General features: G+C 31.8%; 1 protein-coding gene across 1 annotated transcript in view; it reads left to right on the forward strand.

Annotated features, from left to right (window-relative positions):
• Positions 1 to 21382, forward strand: part of CACNA1C_2 (Voltage-dependent L-type calcium channel subunit alpha-1C) — a 69398-nt gene that overhangs the window by 18038 nt on the left and 29978 nt on the right. The window contains exons 11-25 of the mRNA XM_051214343.1: positions 1400 to 1453; positions 3956 to 4040; positions 5744 to 5901; positions 6744 to 6969; positions 8422 to 8629; positions 12527 to 12644; positions 13422 to 13599; positions 14934 to 14962; positions 15201 to 15366; positions 16805 to 16934; positions 17980 to 18039; positions 19213 to 19319; positions 19733 to 19820; positions 20256 to 20416; positions 21008 to 21154. Coding sequence (XP_051073556.1) covers positions 1400 to 1453; positions 3956 to 4040; positions 5744 to 5901; positions 6744 to 6969; positions 8422 to 8629; positions 12527 to 12644; positions 13422 to 13599; positions 14934 to 14962; positions 15201 to 15366; positions 16805 to 16934; positions 17980 to 18039; positions 19213 to 19319; positions 19733 to 19820; positions 20256 to 20416; positions 21008 to 21154 — 1915 coding nt within the window. The remainder of the gene's footprint in view (positions 1 to 1399; positions 1454 to 3955; positions 4041 to 5743; positions 5902 to 6743; positions 6970 to 8421; positions 8630 to 12526; positions 12645 to 13421; positions 13600 to 14933; positions 14963 to 15200; positions 15367 to 16804; positions 16935 to 17979; positions 18040 to 19212; positions 19320 to 19732; positions 19821 to 20255; positions 20417 to 21007; positions 21155 to 21382) is intronic.

The raw sequence follows: 21382 nt of genomic DNA on the forward strand, positions 1-21382 counted from the left end.
GTCACAATTTTTTCTTAGGTTGTTGATCTTAAGAATCATTTTTAAAATATGAATAAACACATTTTTGAGCTACCATATATAATAGCATAGACATATTCATATCTTGAAGATTCCGCCAGTTAGAATCTTTGTTCTTGCTCTCTTCAAGATGATAAAGGGGACTATTTGTATAAAATATTCATATCCGTTAGGATGTTGGTAGGAAACTGTGGGTTTACATTTTGTTCTGTGAGGGATTCGTTAACAAGGTACACCTTCACTCTTGATGGAATCACCTCTACAATCTCAGTTGTTTCCACAAATCCGTAGTGTCCTAACAACACCAAAGGACTAAATATGGTAACTTTATAGAATTCGACCAGTATTAAGGATTAAACAAACGCGTTATCATTCAGTAGTCAAACAGTGTAGCTATATCAATGTACATAATATTTTAAATATGTTTGAACTGCTATGATACGTGATTCATGTATTTCCAAAATTCTTAGAATTAATTCTGAAAAATATGACCTCATCAAGAATACTTTTCTCTTTTTTCTGAAGCTTATTCATTCACTAGAACAACTGTTTTATTCACTTATTATTGTTATGGCAACCTACTGAAAAAACATAACCGTTTAGTGACGCAATGAGAATAGTAGTGATAGTATAATGTGAAATGAAATCGTAAAAATTCAGATTATCATATTACTTAAACTAATAAAAAGATGCAAAACTTTATAATAAGTGACTTAATCCGGACTACTTTTGATCGAGTTTTATTTCTACTCGGATAAAAAAATATTTTCCACTACTTGATATAACATCTTCATATTACACTTATCAAGACTTATTTAGTTATTCAGTAACGTATTTCCTATTGATTTCTTCTCAGTCTTAGTTTGCTCAATTTTTTGTCCAAACTTTTTGGTTTTTACCAGGAGACAAAACTGTTCAAATTTAAAGTAAAATGTTTTGCAAAATAGTAGTTAGTAAATGGTGTTTTTGTAAAAACAATTCATTACTTATTGTGCATTTTATTGAAAAAAGAATAATTCTTGTGATTTACATTGTACATATGTGTATTTTTACATGTTTACGCATTCAGGTTGAAAATCTGCTTTGTGTGTGTATATATGTATGTAAATTAAAAGGTGGACACCAATCAATAATAAGCTTAGTGTTGTGCTCCATATATTGCTCTCTTGTTAGTATGATTCATTCACTTTTAATGAGTAAATCATTGTTGTCAACCTCCTTCACTATTTATTATCGTTGTTATTGTTGTTACTACAACTGTTAATATGTTTATGTCTTAACTACAATATTATCACATTGTTTTTTAACTGTGGACAGAAAACAATCCATCGAATTTCCGCCATGTTTCTTATGATTTCCATTTCTTGAAATTTCATTTTAGAGGAACTAAGTGATTCTGAAGGTGATGATAAAGAAAGTCAAGATATAGAATCAGGTTAGTTTTCTTATATCATTTGATAATTGTCAATAGATAGAATATATTTGTACCTCGAATGTCGCATCAATCGTAGTGTGTCAATATCTGACACAATCTTTTAACAGATTCAAAAAGCTAGATTGGCTTTTATCAATTTACTTCACCCGAATCGTAAACTAGATGTCTATTTGTCCGTCAACGTACGGGCTTAATGAACACCAATTTACCCTGTTTGACTTTATAGGCGTGAAACGTGGCTAATTAAAAGCAAAGGATATTTTTAAGTTTGTTATTATTTGACGATAGGTTTTTTCGAAGGGTAGGTGGTGTATATTGGGACTATTGAGTGAGCAATACCGAGGTTAGGGATAGGGTACTAAGTAAATAAGGCAAATCAATTAATGAGGTTGTGAGTTTTCATCATCTGATGTTGTTAGGACATGCGTATATATACTTAACCACCGCCTACATCGGCGGGAGGTATCATCTATTATGGGAATAGGGTAGAAGAAAAGTAAAGGGAGACAAACCAAGGACTTAGATCAGTCCATGAAACCATCGAAAGGCGAACTAAACCATGTAGGCCTATGCAGACTGTCTGGCAAAGGTTCGAGCGATTTTTAACCAGTGATTGACGACAATGAGTGACATGTATCAGAGTTGACCGCTGTTTGATAGACCATATTTTCTTTGCTTTGAATTAGGGTAGAGATCTGTAGCTCAGGTGGATGATTTTGGTGGAGTAGAAGACTTCTATCTGAAGTTTGTGCTGATGATTTCGTTTAGAATAACGATGAAGGTACCTGAAGCAAACTATCCAGCTGAGATAACAAAACTTCACCAAAACAATAATTATTTTTGAGATGAAACATTTATCTACTTCAAAAATAATACTTGATAACTGATATTTTTATTCTTTTACTCATAATTTACATAAAACTAAAAAGCATTTAGCAATTGAAATTTAAGAAATAAATGGCTAGTTAATTTAAACTTATTAGAATTGAAACTGTAGATGAATAGGATATCTGTATAGTATTCTGTATATATCGTTTATAAATTATGTTTGTCATTGATATTTAGAGAAATTCAACTTTAATTGTATTAACAATTTCATGATTAGAATTAATAGATAGATTTATTTACTAAATTAAATGTTTTATTTTCTTATTAGTTAATAACCAATCCATGACCGCTCACCGCGCGGGGCTCGAACCCGGGACCTACTGGCTTCGCGCGCGAGCACTTAATCATTAGACCACTGAGCCGGCATCCAACGGTGTTAATGTCTAACTTCAACCAATCCACGAAGTTGCGCCACCATATACCATTGTCTTCAGTGAGCTGATATCTCACAACAGACCTGGTTGTACTCCACTGGTAACGGCTTCCCACTGGAACTCCAGGAGTATCTCTTGAAGTCAGTCACTAGTGAGCAGATGATTATTATCAGAAGGGGTTTGTGGAGATTTTTAGAAATTTTCACAGATTGAAATCATGAGTCAGTTGAAGCGCAACTTCGTGGATTGGTTGAAGTTAGACATTAACACCGTTGCATGCCGGCTCAGTGGTCTAATGATTAAGTGCTCGCGCGCGAAGCCAGTAGGTCCTGGGTTCGAGCCCCACGTGGTGCGGGATCGTGGATGCGCACTGCTGAGGAGTCCCATACTAGGACGAAACGGCCGTCCAGTGCTTCCAGGTTTCCAATGGTGGTCTAGCTTCAACTGACTCATGATTTCAATCTGTGAAAATTTCTAAAAATCTCCACAAACCCCTTCTGATAATAACTAATCATTCATTTTGGTTATAGCAACCTAATATTGTAATCAATTTCATTTTGAAGTATTATAATGTAACTGTTATTTTAACAAGAAAAATTGTTTCTCATATCAATAATAATTGTCTAGTTCAATTATTGAGTACATGTTATAATTGGATGAATATTACTGAAGTTAGAACTGGTTTTTCGATTGATTATTAATTATAATTTTATTGTATAATTACTGAATAAATAGTTTTTCATGTATATTTATTCCTTTTACTATAAGCTTTCGGTTAACCAATAAATTACCGCAATACGATTTACTATTCATAATTTATTGCAAGTCTATTACTCCTTATCTCCCAGACTCATAGTCACTTTTAGTTTGTTTATGTGTAATTGTTAGTTTTTCATCATATGGTGCCGTTCAATCTGGTATTTCTGTACATAAAACACTTTTGTTTGAAATGTAAATATAGTAGGGGCTGGTTGCTACTTCTGAAATCAAAAGTTTATCACACAGAAGAGCTAGCGAATAGATGACCAATAGTAATTTGGCTGCTAGCTCAAAGTCAATAATGCTGGTTGGGTGTGTAATTGACACTAAGCTATAGAATTAATAGTAGACCAAATTACAATTACGGTTTCGATTGGTGATGGGATACGTGACGTTGGTCAGCGTCTTCTAGATACAACAGTTCATACATTTTGGGTTTTTATTTATTTCACTGAAATTAGTTAAATATTTAATTTTTTAGTTGATGGTGGTGATGGGCTAATTGAAGAGGAACCCGAGATGCATGTTGAGGAGGTAGTTAAAACACACTGTCATAGCACACTTCGGTAAGTGGCAATTATATAATTTATCTAAAACCAGTCTCATTATCTTAATTTTTTGAATTGAATATAAGTGACTTAAAACTTTCCAAGCCTTCTAGTGTATTTTACATCAATTGTTAGTAGTTTAGTTATTTTAATACAATTATATTAGGCCCGACAATGCAACACATTTCCCTTGGATGCAATATAGTAATTAACAGATGATCTTAGTAACTTGAGTACATATGTGAATAAAATCTATATATTAAAAAGTGGTTATTTGTCAAACCTATCATTAAAAAATAATATATCAACTATAGATATATCAAAACAAATAAAACTTGACATTTTACATTTCATTTGAATGATTAGGTCGAATTGCTAGATGGCGTAAACTATTAATTATGAGTAATTTTGGTTATTTTGTTACAATACATTTTAGTAATTCAGAAAACTCTAATCAAAACATACGCGGAGTATTTAATATTCAACTCATCTTTTATTCTATGTATAAATGAACTTATAAAATGTTTTGTTTATCCTACTGCTGTTTAATGTGCTTGTCAGATTCGGCATCGTTCGTTGTGACGATCAACAACTTGACTGGACACTTATTTTGACACAAATCTAGTTTATTTTAGTAGTTGCTGATATTTGTATTTATGCACTTTTTTTATCACAAACTGGGAACAATCTGAGAATCAGTGAAAATCGTAAAGAGCTGAACAGCTGTTTTGACCTATCTTAGTCTCCACGGAGGTTTTCACTTACCTTTACAGTGAACGTTGAACCGGGAACCTTCAGGTTTAGAAGTGATCCTGGTATCTTTAGGTCAGTGAGACAAAACTTCATGGTCAACAAATTAGTCATGTATTGCGATGTTCACATGCTTTCATCACTTATGGGTATCTTACTCGTGCCAGTGATGAATTATTTTCAGTTACTCCCTTCAGATTCAGTCACTTATAGGTTTTTCGGCAAGTACTGCTGAAGAGAACCATCCAAGGATGAAAAAATGTCCTTTTTCATCGCCCCTTATAATTCTTCAGCTCATGCTCGCTCGCGGCGAAAACTACCATATAATTCAAGTGTGCTGACTGCAGAATAGTTAAGAAAGGTGCTGGGAACTGTTATAACTAGAAGTCCAGTGAAATCATGGATTCGGAAAGTTAAGTCTTAAATTTCAGCCAAAAATTCCAATGTTTTGATTGAGAACCACATATAACACAATGAGGTTAGTTTGAAAAAGTATTTAGGAGTCATGGGTTATCTCCTGTGTGGTTCATAGTGAAATAACGTATAACATATAATGTCTCTGCTCTTTAATATAACTGGATACGTAAATCTAAAGTCATGGACAATCACAACTCACTTTGCCCTGATACATAAATAACACAAAATGACATCAAATTAAACGCTCTGCATAAAGCGAAGTTCTTTATTTCATATTTAAATTATATCTTCAGAACAAGCGCAATACACTAAGTTATTCATTATTTCCTTCCAAATGAGTCTAAAAATGACTTTAGACTTTATTAATCGCGTATAAGAACTGAGGTCTTTGTGTTGTTGTTCTTTAATAATAAAACTTGACTGCATATATTACAGAAACTAGTTTGAACAAAGACACCTGGAAAATGATATACGAAATAATAACTGTAAAAATTTTGATAATTAGTAGCTGAACCAAATCCCTTTTCTGTTGATTTTCACTGGAAAAATTTTAGCCGTTTAAGAAAATTCCGTAAACGAACACGACGAGCTGTGATTGCTTTTATCAACAGCCGCCAATGTTTTGCACTAGTTATTATCTTGGTTTTTCTTAACACAGTAGTCTTAACCACTGAACATCACAATCAACCAGAATGGTTAGACGAATTCCAAGGTTGGTCGACTGATTTTAATTGAAATGTGTTATTGTTATTTTATTTTTGTTTTTATTATTGTTTATGGACATTAAATTAAGTGTTGTATAAAGTGCTCTTGTGGTTACTGTCATACCAGTATAACATTTTGCATTCATTTGTCTTTTCGAAAAAACTTCATATAGCTAGTGTGGTTTGGCAAGTTTATTTTTAGTTAACAAAGATGTAGTTATTTTCTTGTAGAGCATTTTAGTCAGTCGAATGCTGTTGGAGAGCATAATATCCCGTTGTATTTGTTAATTCAATCTTTAGTATTCCTATACTAAGCGACCTGTATACCTCACGAAGAAGAATAAATGGATAAACACAGAATACTTTGTTTAACATTTTAACTTAAAAATAGAAGTATAGACAATGTTTAGTGGTTGACTAACCTTGATTCTTGAATATCAAGTTTGATTTTACAATTTTTGGTAAATTAGGCAACTGAATTGGTGAAACTGTACATGCATCGATCAAATTAGTTAGGATGTAGATGTTATTGACCATCCACTGCATAACTCGATTTTTGATGTTAACTAGAGAATAAAAGTGTAAAGAGTTTGGGATTAGTTAAAAATAATGTATAATAACTGTTTGTTATGTGACTCAATTTCGTTTTTCGGCGAGACCAGAGTAATGCATTCATTTTTTTATCGTTAGAATTTAATAGTTTAGTAATTGTCGAAAGAAAATCGGAAAGTAAATGCACCATCCAATTAGAAAACGATTTTAATTTTATACTTCATTATCTTAGTGAAATTTTATAAGAGACTTAGAGTTTTACCGTTGAGCAAAGTGTTGTGTTTATTTTTTATTTCAGATTTTGCTAATGTTGTATTTGTGATGCTATTCACAATGGAAATGTTAATTAAAATGGGGGCATCTGGTTTCTCAGATTATATTTCAAAACTGTTCAATCGCTTCGACTTTTTTGTAGTTATATTTTCTATATTGGAATTGATTTTTGTGAAATCTGGTTTACTCAATCCGATGGGTGTTTCTGTGTTACGCTGTGCAAGACTTCTCAGGATATTTAAATTGACTCAGTAAGTGTGCGAAATCGTACTTCAATATCAAAATGATGAAAATAATATAGGTTGTATTTGCGTAATTGTTTTATTAAAAAGTCTTAAGAATTGTCAAAATAATGACTGCATATTTGACGGTACAATGTTTTGACCTGATGAGTGGCTTCCACTATGAAGTATTTACTCTAGAATATGTCAGTTTCAGTTATCTTACAGTTCTAATTAGTATGATAGTTCAATTATGTACTGCAAGTCATAAAAAGACTTATCTCAGGATAATGTCTCTTAACAAGGTTTGTAAACTGAGGTTCTTCATGGTGGAAGGTCATTCGGATAATGAGAACCATTTGTTGCTAGATATTCTGTTTCGGTGAGTTGTGTGTACGTCAGCATATCTTATTTCGATCGTTTGGTACTCTTTCCATTTGTTAAACTTCTGTCTTTGATCCCTTATTTTGATAGGTTTTTCTATTCAATTAATAGGAACTCAGACTAGTCGTTGATTACATCATGATCTCTCGCTTATTCTGTTCTTACATAAAATAAACTTGTTTGTTTGTAAGAAATGACTTTAATTAATTCTCATCAGTAGACTGAATCACTCCGTACATTTTAGGTGAAAAATCGCTTATGTGAAACATTTTATGTTTTTAAAATTACTGTAAATATGAATGATTTACATAGTGCAAAGTAGAGTGATTTCCCTTCAGATAATTGTTTAATTGTCTTCCATGTGTTAAACACTCGAGCGTTAATGAAATATCGATGATATTTTCCTGGTCTACAATCCCATCACTATGTATGCTTAACTGCTTCAAACTCTTTTGCTCAGTATTTGACAAAACTGGATAGGTTTTTAAATCAGGATAATGATTTTAATCATATTTGACTTATTAAGCTGGATAGGCTTTTTTTATCAAACTTCATTGTCTTTCTAGACAACATTATCAGCTAAAGATTCAACAAAAATAACTGGATATTTGACCATTTGAAGTAATCATATAGTTTGTGAGCCAATCTTATTTTTACACTAAAATGATTTGATGATTAGAAATCTCCTGTCTAAATTACTTTAATAAGTTTTCGAACTTATTCCTGACAACTTCAGATGTACTGTAAAACGTTTTGTTAATTCCTACACTACTTTGTACGAAGAAATAAAAGTGAAAACAGATGGAAATAATCGGTTATTCTGAATTAAAATATTTGTAAAGTCTCAAAGTATCAAAAATACCCTAATTACAAATTTTCTATCAAGTATTTGGTCTAATGTATGAAAGTAGATGTCTAAATAGAACTTATAATACGAATTAATTTTGTTTTTCAAAACACCAAAACACTAATTTAATGAATAATTAAACAGATTCTTGTGCAAACTATAACTTGTCAAAAATTTATCTTGTTTGACTGCCTTGATGGGGTTTATCCTACTAATCAAGCATTTTTTTCCATTTGGTTTTGAAATTTTAGGTACTGGGAAAGTTTGCGAAGTTTAGTAGGGAAATTATTAAAATCTGTTCGATCAGTTGCTAGTCTACTACTTCTATTATCTATATTCATTCTTATTTGCTCTTTACTTGGTATGCAACTATTCGGTGGTCGATTCAATTTTATAGCACATGAAAAACCTCGTGCTAATTTTGATGGAATTTTGCAAGCTATGCTTACTGTATTTCAGGTTGGTGAAAAGTCAGTTTTATTGACATAATTAATCATGGTACCATAAATTTTGTTTACATTAGGATATTCTACAAATCTGATTTTTTTTCAATAACATGTAATCGATCTCTGTCACTGAAACCAATACTAAAAGCAAAATTCGAGTAGAAACGAATTGTGTATTCTTAATTATGGGCATAAAAACAAAACAAGCAATTACGATGTAACCAGTAGTGTTAACCATGTCGTTTATGAAGCAGTTATTCACGTCAGATACTAGGAGATCTCGGTCAGCAGGCTTCCTTGGTTAAAATCCTAGAATCTCGAACCATTGATGTATGCTGTGCCTCCGAAACACGCATAGAGGAGCCTAGTGGGCTCATTCACTTGACCTCACCTCGGCAAAACGGAGAGCCGACGAGATACACCCTCCGTGTATCTGGCGACCTGATGGCTAGTTCTCGTGAATTGGCGTGTATAGGCATAGCACTGAGTACGAGGGCAGAACAAACACTATTATAATGGATCCCTGTTAACAGTCGCACATGTGTTGTTCGACTAAACGGCTCCGTAAGAACTCGGAAGGATAGGAACACACGTCCTTGTCTTTTCGTCATTTCTTCCTACGCTCCCACTGACTGCAGCTCAGATGAAGTGGAAGATGGCTTTTACAGAAAGCTTTCTGAACTTCTTCATTAAGCTAAGCACCCAGACATAGTACTCGTAGCAGGTGACTTTAATGCCTAGTTATGTAGTTTAAACCAAACAGGAAGACATTTAGGCGGGTATTTTAGTATTCCGGCTCAGCGAACAGATAATGGTGACCGTCTGCTGCGACTGTATTCAGAAAATAATTTATTTTTAGCAAGCAGTAATTTTAAGCATAAGGAGAGACATCGTCTAACATGGTGACCACCTGCACCAAACCAACGATGGACTCAAATAGACCATATTGCCATCAGTCATCGTTTGAGAGGCTCTATAGAAGACTGCCGCTCGTTCTGGAGTACACGTTTAGACTCTGATCATGCTCTAATACGGGCGTGCATTTGCTCGCGCCTCTCTGGATGCAAAAAACTACATTAAGAAGACCCATCAGAGTTGAACTCAGTGACAAGGAAGCCAAAAGTAGATTCCAGAAACAACTGGGGTTAAACTTAGTCAGTTTTGAAAACGAGGCTGACCCAGATGTTGCTTGTAAAGATATACAAGCAGCTGTGGAATCAGGAGTGACATCTGCTAGTGACTTAAACCAAAGGGTAACGAAAAAGCCAGTGGATTTCTGTTAAGTCTTTTGCACTCATTCTATCTTTCTCCGAACATGACAACTAGCGAAAACAAATCAGATCTAGGTTAAGCAAAAGTCTAAGGAACGATCGTGAGCAGTGGTGGGTAACGAAAGCAAAAGAGAAGGAGAAGTCAGCGGCTGTATGTAACACCAGACAGCTTTTCAGACTAATAAAGGAAACTGGAATTAAGAAGTCAAGTGTAAGTGGGACTATCTCGAAAAAAGACGACACTGTTATCTGCTCTCAACCCAGACGTTTAGAACGATGGGCGGAACACTTTATGGAGCAGTTCAGCTGACCTTCAGCTACTCTACAGCTAGTTACCATTCCTAAACAGACTGAATTGGACGTTGAAGTAGGCACACCGACTTTAATTGAAGTTCAAAAGCTATAGCTGATCTGAAATGGGGGAGAGCATCTGGTCCAGATGGATTGGCTCCATAGTTCTCTAAGTATGGTGGTCCGGTTTTGGCGATTGGGTTGACTAACATTTTAGTCACAATCTGGGAACTGGATGTAATCCCATGTGACTGGTTGCAATCACTTATCGTCCCAATATATGAGAGAGGGTTAAAATCATCCTGTGGCAACCATAGAGGGATTAGTTTAACTAATATATCTAATATAGCATCTAAAATACTAGCCTCGATAATTATCGGACGCATAACTAAGACTCGTGAACTGCAAACACGCGAGAATCAAGCTGGCTTCAGACCTGATTGTGGCTGTATCGACCACATATTCACCATTCGTCAGGTTCTAGAACACAGGCATGCTTATCGGCGTCCGACAATGGTGGTCCTTATTGAATTAAGAGCAGCATTTGACTCTGTCGACCGAGAAGTTCTGTGGCAGTGTCTGTCATTGAAAGGCGTGAAGTAGTCGAACGCTTTGACAACTTCACTTATCTTGGAGGTCTGACCAGCCCTAATGGGTTGGTGTCTGACGAAATCTCAGCACGGATTCAGAAAGCTGTTTCGGCTTTTGTCGACTTACGTCACCTATGGCGAAGGCGACATATCCGTCTATCAATTAAGGGACGAGTATACTGCGCGGCAGTTCGTTCTGTCCTACTTTACGGCTGCGAAACGTGGTCATTGAAAGTAGAAGACACTTGTAAGCTATTAGTATTTGACTACAGATGCCTTAGAAATATTGCTCACATCTGTTGGGGTCACCGGGTAAGTGATAGTGAGGTTAGACGTAAGGTATTAGGGGATGATGGTAAATCAGTTGATGAGGTTGTGAATCTTCATCTACTGAGATGATTGGGCCACGTGTTGTGTATGCCTGAACACTGATTACCACGACGCGCAATGCTTACTAGTGTTGGGGGATTTTGGAAGAAAGTTAGGGGTGGCCAAACCAAAACGTGGTATCAGTGCTTGAAGACACTAACGTCTGGTCTGAGCCATGTTGGTAGATGCAAACTACTTGTTTGGGGTCCGCATGACTATCGTATCCAATGCTTGGGAACTGGGTGACATGACTCAGAATCGATCACAATGGCGTATGTGTGTACACTCTCTGTCTTCCCTTAAACTATAATATTTAAATTATTTCATATCTTTCTTTTTACAAACTAACTTCCTTCCTGTAGTATATCCTTATGTGCAATCTTTCTTTTATATATTATACTATTGAGTTAATTGCTTCTTTGGATTTGATGTTCATTTTTTTGTGCTAATGAGGTGTGGCAACTTGGATCGATGCACATATGTGCCTGGTCCTACGTTGTAACAGAATGACTGACTGACGAGTTGATTGAAATTAATCACTTACACTTCTGGATATATCCTTACCGGTCTAAAGGTCATAAAACCTGAAGGTTGTGAACTCTTTCTAGAAGAGTCTTCGATGCACACTGGTAGAGTGTATCGTATTGCGATGAAGCGGTTGATTCATACTTACTGGTTTTCAGTGACTGTCTAATTAAGACCAGTCAGTTATGTAAGCCATGAAATTTAATTAAAATTTGACATCAATTATAGATCACCAGAAAAAATACAAAGAATCATTTCAAAATTATTTTAGGTCTTATCTTGGCATACCGACTTATGAGTGAAAAGGGACTATATGTGTGTTGGAAATGGAGTTATGGGAATCAGTTATATTATTCAGCATGAAATTGTTTTTTAAAATAAACGAATCTACCATACTTTCAATTTAGTATGACTCTGTTCTTAACTGAATAAATGGTTGATTTTGAACTTAATCAGTACTTTATTGTTATCTCATTGTTGAAAAGAATTCAACACAGATATATTTTGCATCACATTTTTAGTTATTATGAATGTATTTACCTTACGATAGTGTAAGTTAGGACAGATTCTTTACTAGTCACAAAGTGAGTTGAGTTTTAGGCCATATAGACTTCAGCAAATGGCCTATTTTCATTGTAAGATATCTTGTATTTGTAGAGCATTGTAAAAGATAATCAATACTTGAATAGTTCACAATGAATTGTACGCATATAATGATTTAGCGGCTAATCAAGGCTGGATTAGATGAACTAATCTGTTTAAAATAAATATTTTATATTCTTAAATGTGTAAATTTATTCATTGTCTTCATGTACAAACATGCTTAGTTCCTTGTTTTATTTTATTTTTCTCCTCACAATGAAGATACTTACTGGTGAAGATTGGAATGAAGTTATGTATCATGGAATGAGAGCATATGAAAATAGTCCTTGGTATGGAGTTGTAGTTATCTACTTCATATTTCTTTTCATATGTGGCAATTGTATCCTTTGAAAATCGTTTGATTCTTTTTTGGTAGTAAAATGACATTGTATGATTGTAATTTTTGGATGTTTTTAGAAAAAGGTTGTATATTACCAAGAGAATTTGTTGAAATAGATATTATGTACGTCTGACACAATAACGAATGCCAAGTTCATAGTATATGTGGAAATTTATTGTAAGTGTTCGTTCTTATGATGGATGAAACTATTAGTATCCCAATATATATGTAAATTTTGTCATTCGGAAAAAAAGTCGAAATTAAAATAAAAGCACTTTTGACTGTTTCAAATTATATAAAAATTGATAATTCGTATGAATGTTATGATACCCTTATAAAATGTCTATAAAGTCATCAATTCATTCAAATTAATTCAGAAATACTCGATATTTCTTTATGTTCATCAGATGTATAAGTTTCTTCTTTTATTTATTTCGACAAAGCTTTCTGTTTAAGACTGGATCACAAAGGTCATACCTAAAGTAATATTAATGTACTTGTATAATTCTTAATGGAATCATTTTAATACTTTGATTATAGTTTAATCAAAATGTTCAGAATTACAATTTGGATAATTTTTCTCTACTAAGAAAAAGTATTATTTTGATGAGCCCTCATGAACTCAGTTTTATTTTAATGATTTCGATTTGTCAAAATATTAAAAAACAACACACTACTTTAGTGTAAGTCAGCATACATATTCAACACCAGTTTGTTGGAGGTCTGTTATTTGTAACATGAATAAAGCTAATATTTTCTTATGCAGTATGTTATCAGATATTTTATTGAACGTGTTCTTGGCTATTGCTGTCGATAATTTAAACGAAGATGAAGATGAAGAGGAAGAAGGAAACGGTGATGCACTAAGAAAACAAAATGACACACCAGAACTTACAGAGACTGTTGAACCAACTGCACCACCTCCAGAACAGCGAGAAAATGAATTAAATTCAGTGTATGTTTTATTTAATTTTTTTTCAAGGAACGTTATTCAATAAATATTCACCTAACGATTCTAGTCATCTGTAGGTGAAAAATGATATATATCAATCTATCTTTATTAAGCGATCATATCTTTTACTGTCTTGGACTATGTATTTATTCGATCCGTTCTATCGAGAATTCAAATAATCAATAGTTTTAACAGGAACAGTAGAGTGGAATTTAAAGTCTCCAGTTAGAACGTACACAATAGTTGGGATTTATGTGTGAAGATATTAGATGACTTTGCTGGAAAACGCTCACAGTGCAACATGTGCTTATATTCCATATTTCTCATCACATTTTGAGTTTGATGACATTTCATCATCTAGATCTCATCTTATTTGCTCTTGTAGTACTATGTTAATTTCGTCTGATTTTCTATCATATCTAGCTCTGTGATTACCTTTAGGACAATATTTGTCGTAATTTTTATAGTTCTTACTGTTAGGATGTGAGATAAGGTTACTTTGCAGTTTACTCATTACTTCTAAGACCCATGTTCTTGGCGATTAATTAATCAAACAATGTTTCCCTTGCTAAAATACCATTACAAGATATCACTAGGAGTAAATTTTATTAATAATGGGATATTTAAAAGAAATACATGTTGGGCTTGGAGCTGTAGAACATATAACTGCTACTAGTATTGACATCGCTTTGTTTGGCGGAAATGAGGATTAAGTTACAGCTATGTAAGGCTCAAATTAATAGTTAAAATTTATAGACTTTCACCAGGTTATCTAGTCTAACCACACATTAAGCTTGCTTAGTAAACGACTTCCTTGTTCTGTTATAATTATTAACATGTTAAGAGGTTGAAACATGGCTAGCGTTGGTCAGACTAATTCATTTTATCGTTCTGTACTATTGTTTATCAATATTCTGAGCCACGTTGACGGAATTAGGGCTTCTAGTTACTTGTTCATAATCTGTTGATGAAAATTCATGCCGATTCCCTCGGAAATAATTTTTAATCTTGAACATAGTTTTATTCAAGACTGTTTACTCTAAACTTTTATTTGCTCTCTTGGTCTCTATCCTTATCCTTAGTTTTTCAATGGTCTGTTTATACTCCTATCTTTGTATTATCGTTATGTTTGCTAATACCATGTTGGCATGCTGATGCAAAGTTGAATATTTCGACTGAAACACATTTTCACGTGATAGTAAATCTTTATTACGTTGAAGTTCCTCATTAACATAAATTTCATAAGTATTTATTATCTTTCAACCAAGTAGTATGTATCTAACAACAAATGTCCCCACTGGAAATAAAATACTTTAATCATACTCTTTTACTTATAGGATAAAAATTAAACAATATGAAAGAACAGGTAAGTTATAAACTGTATTCACATTCTATAATAATTGAAAATTATTTCTCACAGATTTAGGTGCAAATGATATCGTGAATGGTCTGATATATATATATATATATATATATATATATATATATATATATATATATATATACAGTAATGATATAATGATTCATTAAAATTCACAACTCAGTACCATGATAATTTACTCTTAGCGGTATTTATTAGCTGCATGAATCATTTCTCATTTTAGATAATGAAGATCAAACATATGAAGAAATGTTTGCTGAAGATGAAGATGTTGAGGAAGAAGGAGATTTAAATGGTAAAGATGGAGACGATCAGAAAGACATGTCACCACAAGATAGTCGAACAATGCCACCTCATTCAGCATTCTTTATATTTGCTGATACGAACAAGTAAACATTCGAATTATTCTTTGTTTCCTATGTTGTCAGTGATTTCTAAAACAATTAATTTACAATCAAATTCTAAATAAGGTTAACCTTTCATTGTGGTAGCATGATTGGATACGTTTCTCAAGAATTGTTAATTAATAGACTCCTTGAAGCGTATTCTGTATATAATTCTAACTTCATTAGGTCATTATCCTCCAAAAACTTTGAAGACAGTGTAAATTGAAAATATTTTCATAAAATCATGCGAACTTATTGACTGTGAAAGTTTATTTAATGAAAATCAATAATACATTCACTGTTCTTGAAAATAATAACATTAGCCATAACATTCTGTTGAATCATTTGGTGGATATACAAAATATAATTTTGCTAAAATTTCTCACCTAGGCATTCTGTCAAGTAACAGACACTTAAAGAAAAAAAATTTTATTACCCCCTAATTTATCAATATAACTTCATATGAATTTGTAGCTTGTTTTTGAATTAATATTGTGGTGGATTAATTAAAAACGACAAAGGATCTCAAGATTTTATAATATAAAGAATTTGGGAAATAATTATGAAAATACAGTCAAGTATGGTTTCCATGTAAAATTCAATGATTTTGTACGAAGATATTAAAATACACAATTAATATGACTTACTAGTTGACAGTTTAATGAATTTTCATTTCACGTTCATTAACCAAGGATACTTTTCCACTTTCGTTAAGAAACCGTTTGCTTATAAAACAAACTTCATAATAAACAATACTGAGTAAATAAACATAACATTTTTGCACAAACTGATTAATAACTTGTTGAAATATTTGCCTTTGAAGTTTGTTTTCTGTACACCATACTTTTGTAAAAATGATACCTTCCCGACTGTTCATAAATTACTTAAAAAGAGTAAGTTATCTATCAATATCAAAATATCTCTCATTTGAAATTGGAAATTTTTATTTTATTATATATAAACATTTGTAAGACTGGCAAAAACATTTTTTGTTGTGAATCTGTCCAAATTTTGTCCAACATAAATTTTCTAAACGTTTTAGAGTAAACAGAATAATCATTTTAAATAAATATCAGCATAGTTAACTGGTCAAAAGATAGAATATTTTGACACGGTAAATAATAATAACGTTATCATTCGTTTTTATTTTGTATAACTGTATAAAAGGCGGAAGCGTCTAGGAAAAGATTATAAATGGCCAATAAAGTTCAATTTAATGATTGAATCAAAAACAGGAAAATTTGCAGATTTGTTAAAACGATCAGTATGCAATTTGTTTATTTTGTCGTACAGATTTAACTTACATCTTATACTGAATAAAATGATATTCTAGTAAAAACCTGTAATGTATGAATATTTCGTAAAGAAATTTTCGACATATATAAAGATTTGAATTTACCGTTGAAATTTATCTTAACCATGTCTCTTTTTTACGATTTAGATTTCGTATATTTTGTCATAATGTGGTCTGTTTCTCCCATTTTGGAAATATTGTATTGGTTTGTATTTTGGTAAGCAGTATTTTACTTGCTGCCGAAGATCCATTACATGCAAACTCTCCAAGAAATCGAGTACGGATTATTTCCATTGTTATTTTTTATAATAAAGTTGAAATATTTTAGCCAAAATAATGATAATTATTATTTAGAGTAAATAAATACACTACATTTCTTATTTTTCCGATCTCTGTTTACATCATGTTAGTTCTTAGTGCATGACATTCAGATATATAACGATTTGAAATAATTCCATTTATTCAAGTTAGTTATAACGTTCTGGTTACCGGTTAGTTTATAAAAATCAAACAGATCAGAAAGTCAGTTAAGAAGCTTAAGCCAATACTTTGGTTTGCTTAACACTAATTCAAATGACTTTGTTATCCCTTTTGTTCTGTTTCATTTCTTTGCAATTTTACTATAGATGATGCCTCATTGTAAACAGTAGCATATTTCTTTAGATTTACACTTTTTTAGGTAGTATTATCTCGTACATATATTCATGATATATAGGTGAACACATGAATTTTTCCTGACCAATAAATATTTGCTTTTCTTTAATAAAATATATTACTCGGACGATAATTTGTCATAGATTAGTTTTTTTCCAAATGATTTATTTGAATTAAACGATGACTTAGTAGTTGTATCTCTCAATGTTTAAAATGACACGTACAATGGTATCCATTACGGACCTTTTGATTATATATTTACCACATAAGGTAAGATATTAGGCGTTTGAAAGTGAATACAATTCCTCAAATGAAGTTGGTTTGGATAAACTTTAAGTAAATCATTCTTATATTAACCACCATTAGTTCGCCTCTGTTCTAAACTATAATTTTGTTATTATATAGGCGAATAACGACGTTTTGAAATATGTATGAGAATACATTTTGTTGAATGAATTGATAATTATCCGTTTTATTTGTTCGTTGATAGCATTGACAAATATTATATACTCGATATTGATAAGAACTACGTTGAATTACATTGGTGGCTATGTTATTTTATAAATAAATATCTTCAAGTATGTACAAAACAACTAGTAACTATTCATAGATTACATATACAACGAATTTCTTTATTCTCTCTCTTTCCAAACTATAATTGTTTTCAGATTCTGAACATGTTTGATTACTTTTTCACTAGTGTTTTCACTGTGGAAATCACTTTGAAAGTAAGTTGTTGATGAAATACTAAAATTTCAGCATATATTGTGATTAATGTCACTAACATGACAAACTGCGTTTATCTAAATCAGTTTGAGACTAATATGCAACTTTAGTTTAATAAAGTCACATAAATTATAAAATTTACACTTAAAATGATGTTCCCACTTAAATTATTCTCACCACTCTATGTCACTGTTTATGCACATGAACATGTACATCTCTGAATATTACTAAGTTCTCTGAACTAAGTGAACTAGGTCAGTTCCGACGACTTCTACGTGAAGCAAGCGCTGATGATTTTGTCCAGTACGACTAAAACATTTTTACATTAAAATTTCTAGATCGGAGACGTTGATAACACCAAAATCATACACATGATTTTCAAGTCTTCTTCATTATATATAAATATACATGTATATATTCCAGCTCTAAAACATAACATGGAACCTATCTACTGATCACGTTTTAATTAGTACTATTAATCTCTTGGAATTGAGATTTTCTGATTACTTGTGGAAAGTATAAAATTGTAAAACTATTCAACAAAATCTAGTTGCAACAATTTGTCGGTAATTATTTCCATTCTGAATTACAGTAAACTAAATCTGGAATAATGTCATATAATCATTAACTAGTAGCAAATACATACATATTAAAATAAATGATAAAATATGTGCTTACATCAGGTAACGGATTTTAATCTACCAAATAGTGCTGAAAATCTACACTAATTTCATAACGATATCATTTATTTTTTACTAAATTGTTCAAAAGATGAATGACTGTCATCTTATTCTCCATAAAAGGTCATCTCGTGATTTTGCGAAGAATAAGTTGCATTTGATTAAAGTTATATAAATGTCTTAAAGCTCCGATATCTTCTTATCCGAAGAGGTTCCTTCAAGATTAATCCACATTAGTAAGCTGTATTTATGACAGATTTATTCCAGTTAGGGTATCATGAGGCAAAGGATAACTGGTTGACTCGTTAGCGATATACTTCAAGAAGTTTAGCAAAGAGTAGTTGTTGATAATGTTCAGAATGCTGAAAGTCTCATTATTTCTATTTTTTATAAATGGATATTTTCCTAATATTTGTATATATATATATATATATATATATATATATATATATATATATATATATATATATATATATATCTTTTATCGCACTTTAGATGATTTCTTATGGATTTGTACTTCATGAAGGAGCATTTTGTCGTAGTGTATTCAATTTACTTGATCTTATTGTTGTCTGCGTAGCATTAGTTTCATTCGTGTTACAGTAAGTTATTTATGCTAGGCATATAATTCATTACTTTATTCTTTTTTGTAAAACTATACGGTTTGAGGTAATTAAGATGGGTTTTTTATACATATTAGCATAAAAAAATAATTAGATTCACTCTGCAACAGCAGTATGAACATAAAACATAAAACAACCCTTTAATTTTTAGGATTAGCTTGAAATAACTGATAGGTGAAGAAGTTATTAAGAATCCTACAGAGATGATATGATAATGTTATTAGTAAATTAACATGACATAAATGATGATTGTAAAAAATACACATTGATGCGCGCTAGTAAGTAATTGGTTGCGTTGTCAATCTAGATTTTTATTACACTCTTTCTGTACAATATCTTGATTCATCTGATTACATTAAAGGTTTAACACGGTGTATTTTGTTTGTTTGTAGGAATCAAACAATTTCTGCAGTAAAAATCTTAAGAGTTCTTCGGGTGCTTCGACCTTTAAGAGCCATTAATCGAGCCAAAGGGTTAAAAGTAAGCATTATACATATTTTTCACTTACATGTAGTATGTTGAAAAATAAATACTGAGATTTTGTTAAGTAGTGATGTTTGTGTTATCATCTAACATTATTTTCTGTTTATCGAATAACAATATACACACGAATTGCTACTTGCTCATACATTTGTCATGAAAGATAATAAACATTATGACAACCGTTAAGAAATAAGGCATCATCTCAAATATATTGAGGTTGTTTATTCTGCACATAGAAAGTCCATTTGTTTTCACTATTTTATTGGGACATTATTTTGATTTTTTTTTAAAATCTCTTTTACGTTTTGTAACTCAATCATTCAACAAAACATGAATGAATCTCAAACAATATAATCTGTTTGAACGGTTTCAGCTTTAAATTTTACTAAATAACAAGTTTTTGTTTAATTTTTCTTAATTTATAATCTATAGCATGTTGTCCAGTGTATGATTATTGCCATTAAAAGTATTGGTAACATCGTACTCGTCACATTCTTATTAGAATTCATGTTTGCAGTTATTGGTGTACAGTTATTCAAGGGTAAATTTTACTCATGTACAGATATATCAAAACATGTTGAAGAAGATTGCAAGTAAGTTAGTTTTGATGATTAAAATCATAGTAATTCGCTTGGTTTTCAAACAAATGATTTAATCATAAGTTACTGAAACTATGGGAATTTTCATATAACCATTGATAATGATCAATAAGACCACTTTAAACAGAATAAATTGCTGACGTAATAGAATGTTTCAGTTTATAATGTAAGTTTCTTTCTGACTCCTATTTCATAGAACCAGATAACTGATAGCCGACTATTTAACTGTCAGTTTATAAAAAAATTGATAGAAAAAGTGTCATGTCACATTAAATCAAGAAAACATTTGTGTATGTAATTACTATTGTATTATTGAACACAGTGATCATCATACATAATTGTAAGATTTCTACTTCAAACAACTTCTTGAAGACCTGAAGACGATATTCAACAATAATGAGCAACGTCACATTGTTTGAAATGAGTTTGTTTATTTTGATTCCATTTCGAAGTCGGTAAAGTCTCTAAATATCACAGATCAGGATCGTTTAGTAGACCATATTCATTATATGTAGAAATGTTTTGATCGATTTACTTGTAAACATAGAAATTCATAGTACATTTTTATATTTGAATGCTTTTTAGAGGTCAGTTTATTGAATATAAAGATATGAGTTTAGACGATCCTATTCTTAGTGAAAGAGAATGGAAAAATGCTGATTTCAATTTTGATAATGTTCCAAATGCTTTATTAACTCTATTTGCTGTTTCTACTTTTGAAGGTTGGCCAAGGTAAGTATAGACGGTTTCAACAATTCCTAATAAATAATATTATTTTCAAACGTTATTATGATGACAACAATTATTTACATCACATTTATAAAACAAAATAAGTAGTTTTTATAGTAGACGAATAGTTAATCTGCTTTTTTATTTATTGTGCAATTTAAAATGATATTTATACATATATACTCACAAGTGTTTTGGGGTTACCCGATGAAAGGTTTAGCCAGGTTGAGA

Source organism: Schistosoma haematobium, chromosome 1 (genome assembly GCF_000699445.3).
Source record: "Schistosoma haematobium chromosome 1, whole genome shotgun sequence".
Taxonomy (NCBI): Eukaryota; Metazoa; Platyhelminthes; class Trematoda; order Strigeidida; family Schistosomatidae; genus Schistosoma; species Schistosoma haematobium.